Source organism: Diachasma alloeum, unplaced genomic scaffold, assembly GCF_001412515.2.
Source record: "Diachasma alloeum isolate Michigan unplaced genomic scaffold, Dall2.0 Dall_scaffold_00200, whole genome shotgun sequence".
NCBI lineage: Eukaryota > Metazoa > Arthropoda > Insecta > Hymenoptera > Braconidae > Diachasma > Diachasma alloeum.
In genome coordinates this window covers 1,531,039-1,552,726 of record NW_021680365.1, presented here as the reverse complement: position 1 = coordinate 1,552,726, position 21,688 = coordinate 1,531,039, and the positions used below count along the sequence as shown (strand labels likewise).

Here is a 21,688-nt window from a genome sequence, read left to right as displayed (position 1 = left end):
CTTTTTTTTCAGGGGTGATTTTTCAAAAATTTATTTTAAAAAAAGTACTAACTAGCAAATGTTTTTTATTAGCTCGCAATTTTCTTCAAAACTACTTCAATGAGGAAAAAAATAAAAATTTGGAATATCTATACATGAGGGGCTAATTGATCGGATCTCACTCTCCCGCGAAGGTGACTAAAGTCGCATTTTCCCGTCAGGTGACCAGACTAGGGTTAAACCGCTTTATCATTTCGCTACTGAATTCTTGGGGGCATATTTGAAGAAATATACCCCCAAGAACTCATATTTAATAGGAAAACACGGAAAATAGTTTAGTAATTATTTATTTATTTATTATTTATTATTAATATAATATAATTATTATTTATTTATTCATTTATTTATTTATTTATTTACTTTTAAAATTGTATTTTTTAAACGTTCTGAAAAGATGTGACGTCACCTCACCGGAGGCCGAAATTTTCGTGTGGCGCCATCAAGCGGTTCATTATAGCTTTTGAAATCTAGGAAAATACTCTGTACATGTAGTTGGTTCCAAAATGTCAGAAAAACCGGATCGAGTGATGAAAGTTCTTTATAAATATTGTTTTGTACCGGGATGTAAAAATACAACAGTGAAAATTATACAACCACGACTTTCGACACTTTAACGCAGATTTAAACCCATAAAATATAAAATCTATCAACATAGTCGCGTCTACCGTTGGTAAATTTCCCGAGCCCGCCTTTTGAAAATCGTTTTCCAGCACAAACTTCATTTGTTAGTGCCAATATATTTTTTTTATCTAGTTTTAATGATTGTTTCAAACATAACCCCCTCGATTTGTTTTGGTTGAACGTCTCGCACTTTGAGAGGCTAGAATAACTCAATAGCGCTGCTAGTAGTCGCAAGAGGAACTTGGTTCCGGTGAGTTGACGTCATGAACCCAAAAAAGTGTTCAAAATTGATGAATTTTTAATCTTTTTTTGTTTATTAATTTTTTGCTTGATTTGGCTTCAACGTAGATGGCTCACAGACATTTGAATGTTTATAAGTGAGGAAATTAAGGATATCCAAGCAGTTCCGGCAATTTTTTCTCTTGGACATCGTCTTTAGAGTTTATTGAATGGATCAAGAGTATTTTTTATCATTTTGCTTCACTAGCGAATTTGGTTGAACGTAATTTGTGGAGGCAATTTTGACACTTTGGATTAGTACATTCGAGCTTCAGGATGAGGAAAAGACGTTCGTGATGATAATTAATCTTACCCTGGCTCCTGTGGAAAACAAATCGAGATTGATGTTTTCTGATGGTCTCGATCCTTTGTTTACGACCAGTCACACTGATCACTGTGCGAGTTGATGATGAGGTTATGATAGACGACTTCTGGTACCGGCGGCCGGTTAGTTCGAAATTTAAAATGATTTTCTTGCCGTGTGGAGTGAAGAAGTATTCTCAAGGGGATTCTCCAAAGAGCATCATCAATTACGAGAAAATCTTGCGAAAATTAGGGGCGGGTGGGGTAAAATGGACACTTTAGATTTTTTTTAAATTATTCATAACTCAGAAACAAATTGATCGATTGAGCTCAGTTTAGGCTCGTCACAAAGGGAAAGAATTGTTCTTTGTATTGAAGAAACGATTATTAAATTTTATCAACACTTCAATCCCTCATTAACATTTTTAAAAAAGTCAAAAGTGTTTACCCCAACCTTCCCTACAGAGAATTGTCCCGAACAATCTATATTTTCCGGATCTATATTTTTGAGTTTTTTAAGCCTCAAAACTCAAATCTATATTTTGATTCATTGATTAATTGAATCGTGAATATAATTAAAAATATAATTAAGAATATTAGAAATATTCTTAATCATAACTTACTATATAACTTCTACTCGGTCACATAATAATTTTATAATTTTGAAGGAGACGAAGGAGATTTTCTTCTTAGAAATGATTCAATATAGATTTTGAAGAAAAAAAATATCTTTAATATAAAAAAAAAAGAAAATTCCACACAATCTTTTTTGACTCATTGATGATAAAGAACAATTCATTTTACCCCCCTTTTTCTCACAATTAAATCGAGCAGAATTAGAATTGAATTAAATGGGACCTTCGCCTCGCCCACACGGAGAGAAATACTCAATAAAAATTACATATCTTTCCCGTAATTCCAGAGCAAAATGTGATTGTAGGAAATTTTACGTAACTGTCACGGAATATTTCCAGAGCATTCCGTAATTTTTATCCGAATCTCCTGTGACAAATTACGATACCGTCACTTAAATTTTCTGAGTCGATTCCGTAATCGGTGAGCGAATTGTGAGTTCCGTAATTTTTACTGAACATTTCTCTCCGTGCATGACCTCCGTCGGACAGAGATCTTCTAAAAAATATGAAAGGTCTGCCTCAGACGGATTCCAAAATCCGAAATCGGTCGGAAAAAAGGAATGCAAATGCAAACGTAAAACTTTACAATAAAACAAGAGACAATTGACGTGGTTGGCTTCCGGATGGATGCCGCGTTGAGTTTCAGCATTGCGCCGACGTTTCGCAAACATTGCAGTCTGCATCTTCAGGGCTATGAGCTCCGATTCTGAGCTCCGATGTGTGGGGGCAGTCCTTATATACCTTCCCTTGTGGTGGTGGGAGAAGGGGCAGGGGGGGGGTCAGCCAATCATATGTTTTTAATTGATCAGCTGGTTGATCAGCTGGTCAATTAAAAACATATGATTGGCTGACCCCCCCCCTGCCCCTTCTCCCACCACCACAAGGGAAGGTATATAAGGACTGCCCCCACACATCGGAGCTCAGAATCGGAGCTCATAGCCCTGAAGATGCAGACTGCAATGTTTGCGAAACGTCGGCGCAATGCTGAAACTCAACGCGGCATCCATCCGGAAGCCAACCACGTCATTAATAATGGCCGCGAAAGCCTCAAAACTAAGACAAGAGACAATTATTTAAATTACCCAAAACATCATCGAGATTTTTTTGTATCACAACAATTATTTTACAATTCTCTCAGCACTTGTCTCTCAATAAAACAATTCCTCTTCGTTGCATTCATATCCATAACGAGTGCGCTCTTCGAAATCGTATGAGTGTTCCACAGTGAGAAGTGGGGACGGCCTAGTTGGCTTCTGCCATTCCCTGAGAACATAGCTCTCGACGACAACGTGAAGAGGCACATTATTCGTGCGAGTACTGGTGACTACGTGAGCTTTATGCAGCACTAGGGGTGTCACTCCTTCAGATTTGCTCAGATTGATCAACTTGAGGTTTAATGCTGTCTCCAGCAGTATGATGACCGCCTGATCCCCAGCGGTGGTGCAGACGAATTTCTGGAGATTGGGAAATCCCGTCAGATCGAGGGACTCGGGCGCGATATGCAGATAGGTCAGGCTCAGAGTCTCCAGTTTAGACAATGCGAATAATTGCTGAATGAATTCCGGTCGCAATGCGCAAGCTGCAGGGAAAATAACGGAATTATTTCTATTTTCGATTCTCTACGTTTTTAAGGCCGTCCAACTTCCAGGTTTTACGGCAGACCTTCAAAAACGACAAGTTTTTAAAGAAATTCCAATAAACGTTCAAGGAGTTTCAATAGAATATGAATAAAATTTGAATATAATTAATGATGATATTTGTGGTTGAAATAGAATGAACATATTACTCTGCAATTTCAAATGCTTCAAGTCTGGATTATTCCTCACGAGATCTGCGAACCAACCAGCGGTCATATTCTTCACATTCTGCAGTGAGAGATACTCCAGTTTATGGCGACTTGCGATTGCCTGTATCTCGAAGGGAACTGGCCTGCTAGGGGTGCTCCTAAAAATCTCGAGATATCGCAAATTATCGAAGTTCCCAATCATTGCAAGTTGATCTCCGGAAATTTGAAGGCCGTTCAATACTAGGATTTCCAAATTCTTCAGTCTTTTCAGTGCCTGTTTCAGTTGAAAAAACAAAATAATTTTGCTGCATTATTTTTCGAGCCGTGGGAATTTATAAATTTAGAACAGAATTCTTGAAAATTTATTTTTTATCACAAAAGTGCCAAAAGCACTTTTATCCACTCGTTTCAAAAAATACTATTTTCCTGCACTCATTTAAATAACGATCTTTACCTAGAATCACAAAAATTCAGAAAAATTTGAATAGGCCCTTGACCACTGGGTCTTATTTTCATTTTCGAAGTCCTCCGGCTATTTTCATTTTCATCCTTTCTGGAACGATTCATTTTCAAATTATCAGCTTGAAAATAAAACCAACAGAAACCCGTATATAAGAAGGAATTTGTCTATTTTATTTCGTCGAAACTACACTGTTAAAAATTTTTGTCTGAAATTTCCGGAACCCTTTTTGGAAATTTTTATCGAATTCAATTACCACTGAAATTTCAAGGAATTTCTTCATTGAAAATTCAGAATTTCGTGGAAAATTTGGAAAGAACTGTAAATTTTAGTTCCATTTTTCTCTGAAAATAAATAGAAAACCAGAAAATTCTGGTAAATATATTCTTGAATTTTCAGGGCAGTGTCACTGAATGCGATTTAGGGGGAAAAAATCATGAAATTTCAGAATTCACTGGAAATTCAATGTAATTTGACACTGAATATTCACATTAGATTGGAAATTCAAATAAATCAAGGAATTCTCGTCTTTATGTTGTTTAAAATTCTGGAATTTTATCTAATTTTCGGTGAAACCTAAAATTTCATAATTTTTTCCCCCCTAAATTGCATTCAGTATCACGGTACTGAAAATTAGTAGTCAACTCTTCCTGAAGTTTCATTGTTTTTCTACCAGTGTATTACAACTCATTTTTCTTAATTATCACAAATGTTGGTGTCTCCCCCTCCCCCCGCACGTTTTATTTCCAGGGAAATAAAACATTAGGTTTTCGATAATGGATAAATATCGTTATTAAATATCGTGAGGGGAGATAAAATCAAACTCTTGTTACGAACTCACTGGAACAAAACGATTAAAATATGGTGTGCGCGCGCTTTCTGCGTAACGTGCATAATGAGCCTTGTACCCCCACAATTGTAGCTCCACCAACTTCTTGGGTAATTCAAGAAGACATCCAGTATATACCGAAAAATCCTGCATGTTATCAATTATCACGCTTCGTAGTGTCCCTCTGTTCTTCGCAAACAATCGCCCCAGGTGTTTGCTCTGTCTCCCCTTGTCGCGAAAATTTTCAAAACGAATGACAATTCTCTTCAGATTTCGACTTGTCTCGGAGGCCTCTCGAATGATATCGAAACGGCTTGGGACTGGGAGCATCAGGATTTTTACGAATCCTCCACAAAGTGTCATCAATTTTGGGTACTTTATCGTGAACCTCACGCGGGTATTCTCATCATCCTCATAGCTATCCTCTTCATCATCAGCGTCATCATCATCACGATAGTATCTGTAGAACCGATTGCGCCTAGGTCTGTTTCTAGGTGCGAAAGACAACGGATGCTTTGACTTCTCGAGACTGATCAGATCGAGTTTTTGGAGGTTGTGCCAAGAATCGGACCCAAAATCTCTCCAACGTTTGCATACTACGATTAACGATTAAAGCTGTTTATTTAGCATATGTCATTGTAATAATATATATACAATTATATACAAGCTTAACAAGATTCAATTTTTGGCACTTTACGCACACTCGTGAACTTCACGTAGTGATGTGTTGAGTGCGTAAAGTTCACGAGCGTGCGTAAAGTGACCCATACGCACTAAACACAATTTTTTTACATTAAAGAAAGTTACATTAAAGAAGAGAATTTATATAGCGTTCCACATCTTTGTGACGTCATAAGAAATGAGTGGATGGGATTTGGATAAGGTAGGAGGGGAACCAGGATTATTCTCAATATGAATAACCCGAAAATTTTAACTGAAAAAAATGGATAGTCCAGACCGGGATTTGAACCCGGGACCTTCCGATTATGCATCGCACTCAACACAAGATTCATACAAAAATTTCGCTGTCTCCTCTAGATTTCAAGTTCTATTCGAAAATAGTATTTTCCCGGGCTGCTGCGATGGGGTTTTTTACTCGTGTGGCGTTGGCGTCCGAGCCGAAGGTGAGGACTGGCCAACTACACGAGTAAAAAAACCCATCGCAGCACCCTGGGACATTTTTTTGTAGTGATTTTCAAGGTTTCAAAGTGGAAGTATGCAATACCAATTCACGGGCGAGAAATCGTGAGAAGCAGTACAGAAAACTAATTTTTTGGGAGGACTAGATTTTGCTTCTTCCAATTTTACCTCTGAATTCTTCACAGCACCAAAATTAAAAATAGATGTTGGTTAGGAAATTTTCTGAAATTTACGATGGAAAAAAGCAAACAAATAAAAATTGGTGGAACGACCCAAAAAGACCGTTTGAAACTTTCTCTTCGAGTTGCCCATGCCAAAATACACAGAAGTTTAAGATTGAATTGCACATCACCTGCTGTTGATCGAAAACGATCCTCCAAAGGTAAAAAACCGAATATGTGGAATAGACAATCGTCCGGTAAATTGTTGATTGTAGTACTGGCCTTGACAGCTGCCTCAGCGGCTTCCCTCGCCCTTCGTGCTCTGGCCATCGACTAAAATCAATTGCCATTTAAATTTTTGCTCGGATCGGAGGCGAAGAGAGTTTCGTCGCAATAACTATTGATCTTACTCTCGTCTCCATTGGGAAAATAAATGGGCTTCAATTTCTGTTGGGACTATCGTGGATTGTTATCCTGCTCGACGCTAAGGACAACCCAAGGACGAACTGATGAAAACGTTAGTCGATAAGGTGATAAGGAATCATTTCCGCTTGATTACAACGCGCGGTTTTGATTCAAGGTTTGAAATTAATTCATATCCCTGCTCTCTGTATTGATAATGCAGTTTTTTCTGCATTTTTTTGTCCTATAATTTTCCTGAAATTATTATTCAAATTTCAACATCGAATCAGACTAATGTGCCCATTACTCCCCAAAGATAATCGATGGATAATGTATCCTATAAAAATAAAACATGTTTTAACAGACATGAAAAAACATGATGAGAAAATTGAAGAGAATAAAAATTATTAACTTCGATAACATAAAAAACATCTGACAATCAATATAATAATAATATCCTCGCCTATATTAATATAGAGGGGAGGATGGGGTAAAATGGATACTTTAGACTTTTTTAAATTGTTCATAACTGAGAAAAAAATTTATCAATTAAGCTCAGTTTAGGCTCATCAGAAAGGGGAAGAATTGTTCTTTCTATTGAAAAAAAAATTATTAAATTTCATCAAAATTTCAACCGCTCATTAACATTTTAAAAAAAGTCAAGTGTCCATTTTACCCCAATTTGCCCTAATAAATATAAATACGACTATTCCGAGAATTCCTTCTCCACCTCCCATGAATTGCGAAAAGAAATGCCAAACAATAACTTCAACCTATAAAATTCGAAAAATGTCCAGTGTAAATGAATTCTCAAATGAGAAACAATCCCTCGAATTTATTAGGGGAGGGTGGGGTAAAACGGACACTATACTTATTTAAAATGATTCATAACTCAGAAACAAATTGATCAATTGAGCTCAATTTAGGCTCGTCACAAAGGGAAAGAATTCTTCTTTGTATTGAAAGGAAAATTATTAATTTTTATCAACATTTCAAACCCTCATTGACATTTAAAGAAAAGTCAAAAGTGTCCGTTTTACCCCAATCTCCCCTACATCCAACAAATTATTGCATGAAGCCTTCGACTCTTCGAAAACACCCGCCACAAGTTCAAAAACCAGCAGCCGATAAGTTGAACCCTCCAACAGCAGTCCTGAGATGGCGCGGGGGGTCTCCAGCCGCTCTCCGCGGTCTATATCTACATTTTATTCACAGGGGAACTCCCCATTGTAAACGCTCCCAGGCGCGCTCGCCCTCCCATTGGCCAGCTCCGTCCCAGCCAACCAATGAGATCAATTGAGGTTAACCAGACCCACGATTACACATCTGTGTGGAGCGCATTGCCCAGTAAATAAACGAGTGAAGTGTGATAAAAACTCAAAGTCGTGTAAATTTCCGTTGACAATCGAAACAAACGACATTCTAAATCCAAAAATACGCTTTGAACCGAGAAAATCCCCGAGTTGATGTCATTTTCAAAGTGGAAAATCCTCGTGTGTTTAACCTGGGACAAAAAAAGTGCACACTCAAGGCATTCTCAACAGGGATGTCCTTCTTTATGCGTCGCTCGGCAAGTCAGTAATTCCCCCTTTCTTTTCCCGAGAATCACGCACGTCACAACGTAGACTCTCCATCAATTACGGTTATATCTCAACAATAAAACTGCTAAAAAGTACGTAAAACCGTCAAATGCAAAATTATTCTTTGTCATAATCCATTAAATAACTATTAACCTTCATCTAATTAAATAATCCAATAATATCCCCCGAAAATAACGCAAAATACGTGGACATCACATGACTGCGTGACCAACCGAAGCTTTCAGCATAAAAAATTGTTAACGACGAATTGAAAAATTCTTGACATTCTCACCGAAACAATTTTTACAAATCGAGGTACTAAAGTACAACAAAATTCCAAAGAAATGGGAGTATCCTCATAATTCTGCCTGCAACGGCATCGCCCTAAATGAATTCGCGAATGAACAATGGAAAATACTGACTGCGAGAAGCCAAAGTTAAAAAAACGTAAACGTGCTGCACCAGTAGCTCCAAAGCTCCAGGTAACAGAGTGTGTCCGTGAGTTCAAGCTGCCCCAGACGTACCCCAGCATGGCGAACGCAATGAAAAAGTCGTCAATGAACGTGACCCTGGAGAGAATCAGGGGCACCCAGTCCACCATAAACTTGAAGATCAAATCCGGGAAGATCGACCCAACGAACAAGCTGCAGAAGCTCAAGCTAAAGTCCCCCGATGGCAGAGATTTGGGTGAGTTCGACGTCCAGGTGTTGCCCCACATCACCGGTGACAATACCCTCTCGATGCTGAAGAGCATCAGCCCCGAGGCCTCGAAGATCCCCCAGCTGAAGGTGCCCGGAGGCATGAAGCCTGCCCCCACCATCTCCACCATCAAGTACCTCCAGAAACCGACGCAGGAGGCGAGGCCGTCTGATCAGTCAGCGACACATGGAGTCCTGATTCCAATTTCTCCAGTGGTGGTAAACGGGCAGAACTACGGAGTGCAGAATGGAACTTGCCAGCAGATGAATGTGGGCAACAATGGGGCTGTCGATGCCTCGAATGTTCCCTTGAACTTCAACAAAATGCAGAGTATGGGGAATGTCAGCATCAAGAACACGAGGACTCTGCCGCCTGGGATGAAGATCAAGGTGGTGAATGGTCTGAGTTCGCAGAAGCTGATTGGAGGGAAGCGAGTTGTCAGCAAGGACAGGATCATTGGGAGCAAGAGGAAGTCATTGGAGACGCCAGTTGCTCGAATTGATCCCAGCAAGATCATCAAGCTGGACAGCTTGGAGACGGTTAACGTTGAGAATGACATGTACTACGTTGTGCCGGATGAGGAGACGTTGAAGGTCCTCCCTGGGGTGGAGCTGCCGACCCAGGAGACCCTGGAGAACGTCAGGCAGGCACCGAGGAGCTCCTTGGGACGTGTTAATCTTCTCAGAAGGGAGAAGAAGGAGCCGAATGCTTCGAGTGGGTCGACCAGGTCTGAATGCGACAGCACGAATATTCCGGTGGTCCAGCAAGGGGGCAGTGATTTTGGTGGGGATGGGAATGGGGAGTCGACGGAGGTCGATGGGAATGACTTGAGTGTCCTGGGGGAGGCTCTGAGGTCCCTTCCTGATGCTGAGTTGAGGAATAAAGCGCTGGAGGCCCTCAGGAGTGTGGGCATTGGAGTCGAGAGACTCATCCCCAAGAAAGCTGTTGAGCAGATTTCTGTTAAAGACTCGGAGACCCAGACTGAGGTGTTCTGTATGCTGGACAAGGGGAAGGAGGAGTTCGTGAGGGCTTGTGAGGATGAAGAGGGACTGGAGAGGATTCCTCTGAGGGAGAGGCAGGTGGAGGCGGCCGAGGGGGAGGGCAGGAGGGAGGACACGCCACAGGAGAGGTGGAGGTGTGCGTTCGATGGACGAGAGTTGGACTCTATGCTGATGAAACTCGCGGAGGGTGACAGGGTTAAGGAGGTTCATAATATCATGAAGTACGATCCGGGGACTGAGAAACTGTACACCCAGCTGCAGAGGGACTTTGCGAATGTCAGGAAGTTTGATGAGAATGGGTTCTTGAATATTCACAGGGCCGTTCTCGATGAGGATGTCGTGGGGCTCAGGAAGCAACTGATGCTTTTGAAGGCTTGCAAGATCAGTGTGGATATACCCACGCAGGAGGGACAGGTGAGTTGATTTTTTTAGAATTTTTGGGAGTTGAGGGGGAAGGTGTTCCCTTATGGGAATGAGATATATGCAGCACTTATATCTAGCATATATTTGGTATACCACATTTTTGGCCGAAAATATATCTGAGATATATTGCAGATATATGTTAAATATTTTACATCGAGATATATGTGCATATTTATATCTAGAATATATCTGGCATATGACATTTTTGGCCGAAATATAAGTGAAATATACTGAGATATATGTTATTTCCATGAGGGTTGACGGGGATGGGTGACGCAATTTTTGGGAGGATTGAAGACTTTGGGGGCATTTGGAAATTTGGGTCTAGAGGAGACGCTCTTGGAGAGGAGAAGCGATGGAAAAATTTCACAAATTTGTTAAAATATTAAATAAAAAGTGAGATTGATTAATTCCATTTTGGGGTGATTTTTTTGGGCACATTGTTGGAGTGAAAACATGACATGAAAATTTTGGTGAAAACTTTTGGGTAGAAAAAATGGATCTGCGAAAATAATCCTTGGGGAGATAAGTCATTGGTGAATGGAACGAATACAATCAATTTGACTTTGATTTTTTTTTAAACTAATGTGAGAGTAAAAGACTATTGGCCATTTTTATAGGAGATTTATCATTTTTATTGGCAAAAATATTATTTACAAAAGAAGTTTCTAGGGAAATCTTTAAAAAATCCAAATGATAAAAAATGCAAAATGTGTTCAGATTATTATTGAGTTTCTCTTCGAACAAATTGAAAATTTTGACATTTTTCTTACATTCCCAGATATTTATTAAAATCTGAAGTCAAAAACGAGACGAATTAATTCCATTTTCGGGTAAATTTTTGGACAATGGTTAAGGCAGAAATCAAAATTTGAATTGTGAATGATGGAGTGAATACAATCTATTTGACATTGAATTTATTTTTGAAAAACAAATGTCAGAATTGAAGATTATGTTGAACATTTTTATAAGCGATTTTTTATCTTTATTGGAAAAAATTATTCACAAAAGAAGGTTTCATGGACATCTGTCTATTTCCGTTGGATGTAACTTTCTCTTGAAATTGTTATTAATTTATCCACTCATTTTTTTCATATAATAAAGAAAAGAACTGATGAAGACATGGAATATTTATGTCGAAGAAAGCTGCAAAAAAATAACTACAAAAAAAATCGTATAAAAGTCTATCAATTTCCGTTGAATTTCAAGACATTCATGATAAGAATCAAAGGACAATGACCGGAATAAGCCAATTTAACGGAAGAAACTACGTTCAGAACAATAATTTTATGAAGAATCAAAGCATTTTAACCCGTAAATATCCACCCAAATCATGATTTAATTTCCCTTTCAGACGAGTCTGGAGTTGGCGATAAAATTCGTCAATTCAGAAGAAATAATTCGATTGCTACTCCGCGCCGGGGCAAATCCTACGTCATCACAAACAGCTCACGATTCAGCACTGACGATGGCAAGCAGAGAGGGGATGCGTTGTCTCCCTCTGCTTATCAAACATGCACCAACACCTGGGGCTCTCAACTACGTGGACTCAAGTGGTAAACAATTATTATTAATTTACGTTATCATTTAATTAGATAATTATATGATTATCCCCAGAAATATTAATCTCGTTTCTTCCCATCTGATCTGATATCATCTCCCCTCATTATTTAAGTTGTAATTAAATCCCCATCAAATTTCGGTGCATAAAATAATTCCTAATTATTCCCTCTCGGTTTCCAGGATTTGCTGCAATCCATCACTGCTCCCAACTCGGAAACTACGATGGAGTGATGGCACTGATAGCAGCAGACGCAGACCTCAACGTTCGCGATGGCAAATCAGGAAGAACTGCCCTATTTCACGCCCTGGAGAACGACGAGCTTAGAATAGCGAGAGAGCTATTGACCAGTGGGGCAAAACCGAACCTCCCCAACTTCGCAGGTCAAACGTGTTACCACCTGATTGACGAGACCAAGCACGTCTCTTTGAAAGATTTCCTGACGAAAACTACGAAGTAGAATGAGACTCATCCAATCAAATTTAATAATTTTTGGCTCAACGTTCGTCATCAATGTAACCCTCATGTAGAACGTTGGGAATTTTTTTTTTGTTAAGCACGTTTGTTGGAAGAATATTATTTATTGTAGGATTCTATCGGATTTTTATACCATTTTGGACATAATATTCTAGTCCACATTAATTTGAATTAACTAACTCGGAGAATCCGCCGTTTATTTTTCAAAACTGCCTTTTGAGTAGGTGTAATCAACTGTACCAGGTAATTTTAAGATGAACACTCAGATGGAAGTGCCTAGGTATAATCGATATACGTAATTACACTGAATGAATTTAGTGATTTAGAATTAAGATGCTACGTTTTCTGTATACTATGATAATAAAAATTGTTATGACGAGTAAATGAGTGGTTCATCAATCCTCAAGCACCTAGGAGCATGAATTATCACATTTGATTAATTATAAAAATTGCAAAATTAACTACCAAACCACGATAGTAATAATAATGATAAATAGTTATTAAAAATGTTTGGATGTGAATTTTTATTATCATTGAGCAATAAAAAAGAAATTTATTTTGGAATTTTATCATTACAACTTTGAAGTTTACCTTGACGTCTTAATTTTTTACGTAAAATTACGAAGTTAATTAGCTAATTACGACACTAATGATAATGATAAAGCATTAATAATTTCTGAACACTAAATTTTTATTACTATGGAACAACGGAAATGGAAATTTAGATCTCATTGTTCCAAACTAAATGTTTACCCTTACATTTTCAATATTTAGGAAAAATTGCAGAATTAATTAACTAGTTTCAACACTCATGATGATTATAAAACATTAAAACAAGTCTGAACATTAATTGTTATTATTACGCTGCGAAAAAACAAGTAAATAATTTTTTAATTTATCGGTATAAACTTTAGGTTTACTATCACGTTTTCAATTTTTACACAAAATTGCAAAGTTAATTACCTTATTACAATTGTCCTGGTGCTAATAAGTGATTAAATATTTCCAATATTAATTTTATCGTCATCGAACAATAAAAATGGAACTGATTTTCGAATTTTATTGTTATAAACTTGAGATTTAGCCTGAAATTTTCGCTGTTTACGAATAATTTTAGAGTTAATTACCTAATTACAACTATAATGATGCTAATAAGACCTTAAATTATTTCAATATTAATTTTATCGTCATTGAACAATGAAAATGGAATTCATTTTCGAATTTCATTGTTATAAACTTGAGGTTTAGCCTGAAATTTTCACTGTTTACGAATAATTTCAGAGTTAATTACCTAATTACAACTATAATGATGCTAATAAGAGCTTAAATAATTCCAATATTAATTTTATCATCATCAAACAATGAAAATGGAAATGATTTTCAAATTTAATTGTTATAAACTCGGGGTTTACCCTCACATTTCTCATTTTTTCACAAAATTGCGTAGTTAATTATCTAATTCCATCTGTACTGATGCTAATGAGGCCTCAAATAATTTTAACATTGATTTTTATCATCATTAAACAATGAAAATGGAAATCATTTTCTAAATTCATTGTTGATTGACTAAACTTGATGTTTAGTCTCAAATTTAGGGTTTACGAACAATTTCCCAGTGAATAACCTAATTACAGCAATAATAGTGATGATAAAACACTAAAAAATGTTGAACACTAATTTTTATTACTATCCAGCAAAGAAAAAGTGAAAATAATTTTTGAATTTGCTTGATTTAATTGATCGTTCCACACTTAAGCTTTACCCTCATGTTTTCAATTCCTACGACAACACGACCTCGTAAAAATGGTCGAGGTTATGATGCGATTTGCATTTGTTTGACGATAATAAATAAACGCGAGTTGCTTAAGCAAAACTAATAAAATCCTCAACTGGACAAGTTTTAGTGTCGAGTGGGAGAATTAAGTGCCGGTGATGGATCACCCGAGTCACGTGAAAAGCCAGAGGAAGAGGTAGAAGAGTATATTATTGCACGATTCTAACCTAGGAATCATGACCTCCCATTCCCCTCCAATGCTTCGATAACAAATTAAGAAAAAGTTGAAGAAATTAATGCAAAGTACCCTCTCCAACATCGGTGAATAGAGCAATTTTCTACTATTTTTGTTTTCACGAGTTTGTTTTCATTTCTGAGGCACTTTGTTTTGGTTTCGTCGTGGTTCAATGGTGGTTGTTTATCTGTAGTTACGATACGGACGATGATTTTGCCATGATGAAGAGGATTAAGATGGAGCCGGAGACGATGTTGACACAGGACGACGATATCATGGCTCAGCTCCACCAGGAGAGCTCGGACCTCGAGGTCGAGCCGAGTTTTGCATTGGAGAGCAACAATGGGGAAGAGAGCACTGAGGGGGTGCTCATGCAGCATATGGATATCAGAGAGCCTCTCTCCACTCTGAGGAATTTACTGGAGCAGAGGCTCGGGGTGGAGCTGACTGACTACTCTTTCTGGCTGCAAGATGCACAAATGGTAAATTTTTAGGAGTTTAAGGCCCGGGTGAACTGTCTTTCGAATGTTATCTGGATTTTTTTTAGCTTTCGTACTCCAAAATTGTCAATTGAGTGGTACATCATGTAGACATTCCCAAAAATTATGATAGAATGATTAAAAAAATAGAAAAAACTGAACTTTTTCAAAGAGCGTTTTTAATTGAGATTCAGAATGAGTTGAAAAAAGTGGAAATTACAAATATCTGATTCGCTGTGGCAAATTATCTATTAGCTGTCATTTTCCATGGTGGATAACAAAACACTAACTCCTCATGGGAAGTCACAGCTAGGTATCTCAATTTTAAAAACAGTGGTATGTAGTCATCTGCCATTTTTATGTGATAAAAGTGTGGTTAAAAAATTCTCCAAAATATTACAACTTTTTTCAAAGAGCCTTTCTCGTGATAAATGTCTCTGTACAGTGTGGGAAAAGATTTACGAAATCAGTCTTCCCCCTGCATGTAAATCAGATACATTTTTCAATTCCTTGTTATTCAACTTATTCTGAATATAAATTAAAAATGCTCTTTGAAAAAATTAAGAATTTTCTCTATTTTTTTTTTATTATTCATTCATAATTTTTCAAAACTTCTGCATGATGCAGGACTCAATTGACAATTTCAGATGATGAAAGATGAAAAAAAACATCGAGATAACGTTCGAAAGATAGTACACCCGGGCCTTAAAGTTAAATTTTGAATAAGTCAATTGTTAATATTACTCACCAATTTTTTGATTATTAAAATTATCATCAATTTAAATATTCAAATTCCGAATTATTTTATCAACCAATAATTGAGAAATTAAATTATCAATTCTATTATTTTTCAAATTAATGCACAGTCTCGTAGTCATTTTCAAGAGAATGTTATTGCATTCCCTTTAGAATGGACAGACTTGAGAAATTTTTAATTTCAGTTAGGTATAGAATGAAAAAATTAAAGAAAAAAATGTTCAGTGAGTATCCCAGTTTGAATTTAAAAAATCAAGGGAATTCAAATACCTGCAAGTAAAAATAATAATAGGAAAATGCCATAACTGACTTTCATGAACCGATTTCAGTTAATAATTTAATATTCAATTAAACGGGAATATTTAGTACCAAAAAGATCAGAATGTTCCATTAATTCAGAATTCCGCTGATTTCTTCTCATCTCCCCTCATTCTCACTGAATGATTGAACTGAAATTTACAGTTTTCATTGAATTCTTCATCAATTTATAAGGAATCTAATTTGCTAATGTTTTTTAATTACGAGAATTTGTGAAATTCCAGTGGCAATTTCTAGGAAATAATTCCCCAACTAATGAAAAAGACAAAGATTTCGTAAATGTTTGATAACAAACTTACGAAACAATAAAAAAATAACCCAATTTTCATAAATATATATTTTTGCAGAGCGATTTCCGAGCTACAAAAGGGATTTTGACAAACTCCACCACCTCCCTTAATTTAACTACATTCCCATTTTTTATTTGCATCTGGTTTCACTATTTGGCATGAAATTTCATTTCAGTGATATTATTTCCAGCTGGAGAGTCATAAAAATTTAGTGGACCAATGTGTCCAAGGCGAAGGTCTGGTCCAGGTTAATGTCCAGATAAAAGCACCCCAGAGAAGGATAAATATAGTGGATGTGCTGAAACCAGCTGAGGACTACGTAGAGATTCCGGAGGGTAATTAAAATCCCTTTGACGATTAAAATATCGCATTCCGTTATTTTTTTCACGTGTTTTATGATGTTTTTATAGCAGCTCCAGTCGCTCCACAGCCGGATAATAAACAGAACGTAATCAGGTGGCTGGTGGATGCTCAATATAAACAGGAACAGGTACAAATGACTGGCAATTAAGTTCCAAGTTAAAAAATTGTTTTATTGATGAGTGGAATTAATGGGTAATGGGGTGATTATTGCAGGAGCGTTTGAAGATCCCGGCGGACCCCAAGAACTGGACACAGACACATGTGAAGCACTGGCTACAGTGGGCAGTGAGACAATTCAACTTGGTTTCCCTCAGATTGGCTGATTGGAACATAACTGGGGCGCAATTGTGCGATCTTACGTTGGAGGAGTTCCAGGCTAAAGTTCCTCTGGACCCTGGTGAGGTCTTTTGGACACATCTGGAACTGTTGAGACAATGTAAAATTGTTGGTGAGTGGCATAAATCATTATCAAAGCTTTTTTTTGGGATAAATGTCCGGATAACACTGAATTGTTAATTTTAATTCAAACTATTCTAGTATTTTATCATCTTGGGAATGAAATGAATTATTGAGCAGAGATTTATAATGAAGCATTGATTACATGCACTAGGAAATAGTATGAAAAATATTTTTTTTACGATGCTGTGAAGAAATCGTAAAATTAGATCAGGCTATTCTACTTTAAATTGATGTGATTTTTTATGAATGTCTCGTAGTTTAAGAGATGCGGGGTGATTTCTATGGACTTTTTTTGTGGAGTAATGTGAGAGATAAACGAAAATATTTACAATAATTTTGAGATATTCATCATTTCTAATGGCAAACAAGTATAGAATAAACGAGCAGGAGAATATTCGTGGGCAATGTTTAATTAAATTCCTTAGAAAATGCGATAGTAATCTTTCCATGGGAATGAATAACGAATTATCAAACGATTGAGTAGCTAAATAACGAAACTAAATGAGTCATGACATTGAGAAAACTAATTCTAATTTTCAATCAATATCTATAAATCTAAGCAATAAAAAATTTGCAGAGCATCTCTTTCATAATTACTTGTTCATAAAAAAAACAGTTTCTCTGCAACAAAAATCTAAAATATAATTACAGAACTGAATTTCATAAGATAATCCACAATCCAGAAATTATTCAAATGTCCCAACTTCACTAAAACGTTTACTCATTAAATTTTTAAGCTGTCGTACAAATTGATTCTAATTTGTAGAATACCATGAATTATTTATTTGAGTATTTCTTCAGTTTTTTATGAATATCTCTTATTATAAAAATAGTACGATGGTAATCATTCCGTGGGAATAAATAACGAATTATCAAACGATTGAGTAGCTAAATAATGAAACAAAATGAGTCATGACATTGAGAAAACTAATTCTCATTTTCAATCAATATCCGTAAATCTGCAATAAAAAATTTGCAGAGCCTCTCCTTCATAATTACTTGTTCAATAAAAAAGCAGTTTCCTCGTTAAAAAATTCTAAAATATAATTACAGAACTGAATTTCATAAGATAATCCACAATTCATAAACTATTCAAATGTCTCAACTTCACTAAAACATTTACTCATTAAATTTTTAAGCTGTCGTACAAAAAGAGCCGAAATTGGAAGACCTGTCAGACGAAAAATCCATAAAAATGCGTACCAATGCAAAGCCATCAAAAGCTCGTGTGATGAGTCAGCACACGCGACTAGTAGGTGTACCAGTGCAAGAGTCATCTCATACACCACTAATAACATCAAGTCGTACAGTGAACAGCGGACAAATTCAGCTGTGGCAGTTTTTACTCGAATTACTGACAGATCGTGAGCACAGAGATGCCATCAGATGGGTGGGAAGTGATGGGGAATTCAAGCTGAATCAGCCGGAAGCTGTGGCACAACTGTGGGGGGCACGTAAGAACAAACCCTCCATGAATTACGAAAAATTGAGTCGTGCACTGAGGTATTATTACGACGGAGATATGATTTCCAAGGTTCATGGAAAGAGATTCGTTTATAAATTTGTTTGTGATTTGAAGCAACTCCTTGGCTATTCGGCTGCTGAGCTCAGCAGATTGGTTGAAGAGGGCAAGAGATATTTTTGATTAATTTTGTCCCTGTGTTTTATTATTGAGTGGTAATTCATCAAATTATTAGGGAAGTGGTTAAACTTGACAGGTCTCTTTTTCACATATGAATTATCTCGGTAATGAGAGATTTTAGAGGACAATTTTGAGATATTTTTTACTGAAAATTTCCTCAATTGCGAATAAAATCTGCTGGCATGCGTTTCATGCTTATTTTTTTAATCAATTAATTTTTCCCATCTGTTTTCAACATTTTATGAATTATAGAAAACATCTCTTGATTTTTTTTCTAAAATCCCTCGTCTTAAAGATTAATGTACAATCAATAATGATTTTGTACTTATTTTTTGATTGGATGAATTTTTTCATTTCTCTGGGATTTCTAAATTATTACAATCAGGTGTAATCTTGAGAGAAAGTGTCAAAAGATATTTTTAGTTGAACATTTCCTCCTAAAATTACTACTTTTCACAGTTACATGAAATGTCGGATTCGATTAATAACAGATTACCACTTCGATTCTGAAATCAATTGAATTTTTTTGGTTGATGATTATAATTAGTTATCTAAATGAGAGCATCACAAACTCAGCCACCTGCTCAACAATTGTTCGGAGGGGTGCAGTATCCATTGCATTTGTGTACTTTTATATTATTCTAATACATCTGCAAGTTAAAAATGTTTTAAAGCTAGGAATAAGTATGGAATAATTACAATATTTTCACTCTTTATGCTTTGTTTCTTTCGTTTTTATGTTACGCTGGGTTTTTTCGTTTCTTGTAAATAATAAACATCAAATAGAATAAGGACTTGGATAAATAACAATTTTGTCAACAACTTGGTCTCTTCTTTTATGAACAAACCTTTATTTTCCCATCTTTCCTTATTCCATTCGCACGGTGATCCACAAAGAATCAATCTGCCTGAGTTCATCGCATGTTACATTATATTTACATAGATTTAGAATCATTGATTCCTGAGGGAGAATCACGCGGAAAATAGTATTGTTAAATTCTTTTTCTCGAAAAACGAAGTTTTTTCCCGAGGTGAACCTCCCCTTAATGTTTATAAATATACGACAATCGACAAATCAAAAGGGCTCAGACTACTAGGACAACTGTAAATTAAATTATATGATCTGTATTCGTCAACGTCCGAGTAGCGAGAGTTGCCTGGCTGATCATCATCGACAAGATACAGTTTGCGTTATCCTAGCGTCTTACTTGGATAATTTTGGAAATTATGGATGGTGCGAAGGTGTAAGTGGCAATATCGCTAAATTGTTCCATAATCTAATTGAGATGATTAAAAAAAAATAGTTTCATTCTACGGAATTTAACGAAAAGTTTGAAAAAAAACTTTAAATCGAACACTTCAAAGCCAAAAACACGAAAAACGACGCGTATTCGCCTGACGTACACTGATAGAAAAAATTATTTTTATTGAGAAGTTTCTTTCTTGGAACAAGTATTATACACTTGAACCAATTTCAAATAAATAAGATCTTCGGTGAATATCAATTATTTCTTCTTGAGATACAGAAAATTTCTATTTGTTTTAACCTAATATAATCTCCAGTCGAGAAATTTTCTACTTTCATGAATTGATAAAAAATTCTTACCTAGGAGATGATTACATTGAGGAATGAATTGAATGTTGTTTTCTCGAATGAAGCCGATGTTTAAATTGAGCTTTCCGTACATCACATTGAACGAAATTTGTGATATCCAAGTTTTCGTTGAATTACCGTAATCTGTGATTCTGTTATTGTAAACTAATGCGATTTTTTAGTCAAAAAACATAAACTTCTTTCCACTCAACGGAATCTTACTACAATCTCAAAGCTTTTTCCGCGTAACAATATTCATCCTGATTCGACATACGAAATGCTCACTTCAATTATAATTTACTTGGAACAACGTATGATCGTGTTGCTTGAGATAACGACGTATTTAGTCATGAGACTAATTTTGATTTTTGAGTAAGCCAACGAATTTCTGGAGTTAGCAAACTTTTCGCTGGAAAGAAATCAAATACTCTCATTATTGCGACAAATAAAAGGAACTTCAATTCTAGAGAAGTTCGATTTCTCCCAACCAAATGTATCTCAACAAGAGATAACTCGTATTCCCTATGAAATCATGTTTATTTGAAAATTAACAACCAAATGATAATTGCTTCAAATAAAATTCTCTTGATAAAATTAATTTTTTCTGCAAAATTTAACACCCTCATTTATTTGCAACGAAGCTATCGGAAAATTCCCCATGATTTCGAGGCTCTTGGTGTATGACTACTAAAATAATTTTAACAGTGTACTGAAATGCGAGAAAGACGAATAAAAAAATGCAACAAAAAATATTTCCACCTGCACTCAACCATCAGAACGACAAAGTGACCACCAAACTTAACACACACGCCCCCCCCCCCCCATTTACCTAAAACCCATCTCTACCCCAAAAGTAACAGTTCCACACTCTCATCCTCGTTCACCAAAAAAGGCAGAACTCATCGCCAATACCAGAGAATCTAGCCTGTGAGATATCGGACGCGACGTCACAAGTTAGGGTCTCAGGGAACCGGCGAAGCGGTGCAGGCATTATTTCAAAAAAGAACAAAAAAACAACTTTTTTTAAAAACTTTCTCATGTTTTTTCTTTAAGTCGCCTGACCGCCATTGCCCTTCGCACAATCCCTCTGTCCAAACCAATTCCCCATTTTTTCTCTCTCATGCAAAAAAACAAAAAAATCCTCAACTTTCTCTCCTCCACACTGTCCCTCCCCCCCCCCTCTCCCCTGATCGCTCGTTCATCTCACCCAGCACTTTCTTCTTCATTTCTCCTCTTCTCCATCTCCAGATAAAAAAATAAATAACACAAGGACGACAGCCGATGCCTGTGGGCCCTCCCCATTCCCCCAAGAAAAAAACTGCTGAACCACACGGAAAGAGGGGAGGGTTCCGGTATCATCCAACGTTGGGGCGCCGACGACC

General features: G+C 36.6%; 4 protein-coding genes across 5 annotated transcripts in view; 2 read left to right on the top strand and 2 right to left on the bottom strand.

Moving 5' to 3' along the window:
• The window catches only part of LOC107035721, a 7,525-nt gene extending 6,181 nt beyond the window's left edge, over window positions 1-1,344 (bottom strand). Inside the window, exon 1 of the mRNA XM_015253283.1 lies at window positions 1,253-1,344. The gene's annotated coding sequence lies outside the window, so the exon portion shown is untranslated. The remainder of the gene's footprint in view (window positions 1-1,252) is intronic.
• Window positions 1,345-2,919: 1,575 nt separating this feature from the next.
• On the bottom strand, window positions 2,920-6,749 carry LOC107035731. The gene is made up of 5 exons (XM_015253297.1): window positions 6,664-6,749; window positions 6,445-6,586; window positions 4,965-5,548; window positions 3,664-3,937; window positions 2,920-3,456 (listed from the first exon to the last, which is right to left on the bottom strand). Exons 1-5 carry the CDS (start codon window positions 6,673-6,675, stop codon window positions 3,026-3,028), a joined length of 1,443 nt encoding a protein of 480 aa, XP_015108783.1. The 5' UTR covers window positions 6,676-6,749; the 3' UTR covers window positions 2,920-3,025.
• A 1,224-nt stretch (window positions 6,750-7,973) lies between these two features.
• Window positions 7,974-12,780, top strand: LOC107035714. The gene is made up of 3 exons (XM_015253270.1): window positions 7,974-10,349; window positions 11,713-11,914; window positions 12,102-12,780. The coding sequence occupies exons 1-3, from the start codon at window positions 8,643-8,645 to the stop codon at window positions 12,377-12,379; spliced, it is 2,187 nt and encodes a 728-aa protein (XP_015108756.1). The 5' UTR covers window positions 7,974-8,642; the 3' UTR covers window positions 12,380-12,780.
• A 1,413-nt stretch (window positions 12,781-14,193) lies between these two features.
• Window positions 14,194-19,521, top strand: LOC107035704 (DNA-binding protein Ets97D). 2 transcript variants are annotated; one of them, XM_015253255.1, is made up of 6 exons: window positions 14,194-14,366; window positions 14,599-14,887; window positions 16,439-16,583; window positions 16,662-16,738; window positions 16,825-17,059; window positions 18,210-19,521. In XM_015253255.1, exons 1-6 carry the CDS (start codon window positions 14,329-14,331, stop codon window positions 18,713-18,715), a joined length of 1,290 nt encoding a protein of 429 aa, XP_015108741.1. In that variant the 5' UTR covers window positions 14,194-14,328; the 3' UTR covers window positions 18,716-19,521. The 2 variants fall into 2 exon arrangements, with proteins under 2 accessions (XP_015108741.1, XP_015108740.1); XM_015253254.1 differs by having other exon boundaries at window positions 16,659-16,738.
• The last annotated feature ends 2,167 nt before the right edge of the window (window positions 19,522-21,688 follow it).

Bases quoted from the DNA above. Each gene is read 5' to 3' on its own strand.
- LOC107035714 (XM_015253270.1), top strand. From the start codon at position 8,643: ATGGAAAATACTGACTGCGAGAAGCCAAAGTTAAAAAAACGTAAACGT. The intron at 10,350-11,712 runs GTGAGTTGATTT...TTTCCCTTTCAG, and splicing joins TACCCACGCAGGAGGGACAG to ACGAGTCTGGAGTTGGCGAT. The intron at 11,915-12,101 runs GTAAACAATTAT...CTCGGTTTCCAG, and splicing joins CAACTACGTGGACTCAAGTG to GATTTGCTGCAATCCATCAC.
- LOC107035704 (XM_015253254.1), top strand. From the start codon at position 14,329: ATGGATCACCCGAGTCACGTGAAAAGCCAGAGGAAGAG. The intron at 16,584-16,658 runs GTAATTAAAATC...ATGTTTTTATAG, and splicing joins CTACGTAGAGATTCCGGAGG to CAGCTCCAGTCGCTCCACAG. The intron at 17,060-18,209 runs GTGAGTGGCATA...TAAATTTTTAAG, and splicing joins GAGACAATGTAAAATTGTTG to CTGTCGTACAAAAAGAGCCG.
- LOC107035731 (XM_015253297.1), bottom strand. The intron at 5,549-6,444 runs GTGATGTGCAAT...CGTTAATCGTAG, and splicing joins TCGTTTTCGATCAACAGCAG to TATGCAAACGTTGGAGAGAT. The intron at 3,938-4,964 runs GTGAGTTCGTAA...CAACTGAAACAG, and splicing joins ATTTTAATCGTTTTGTTCCA to GCACTGAAAAGACTGAAGAA.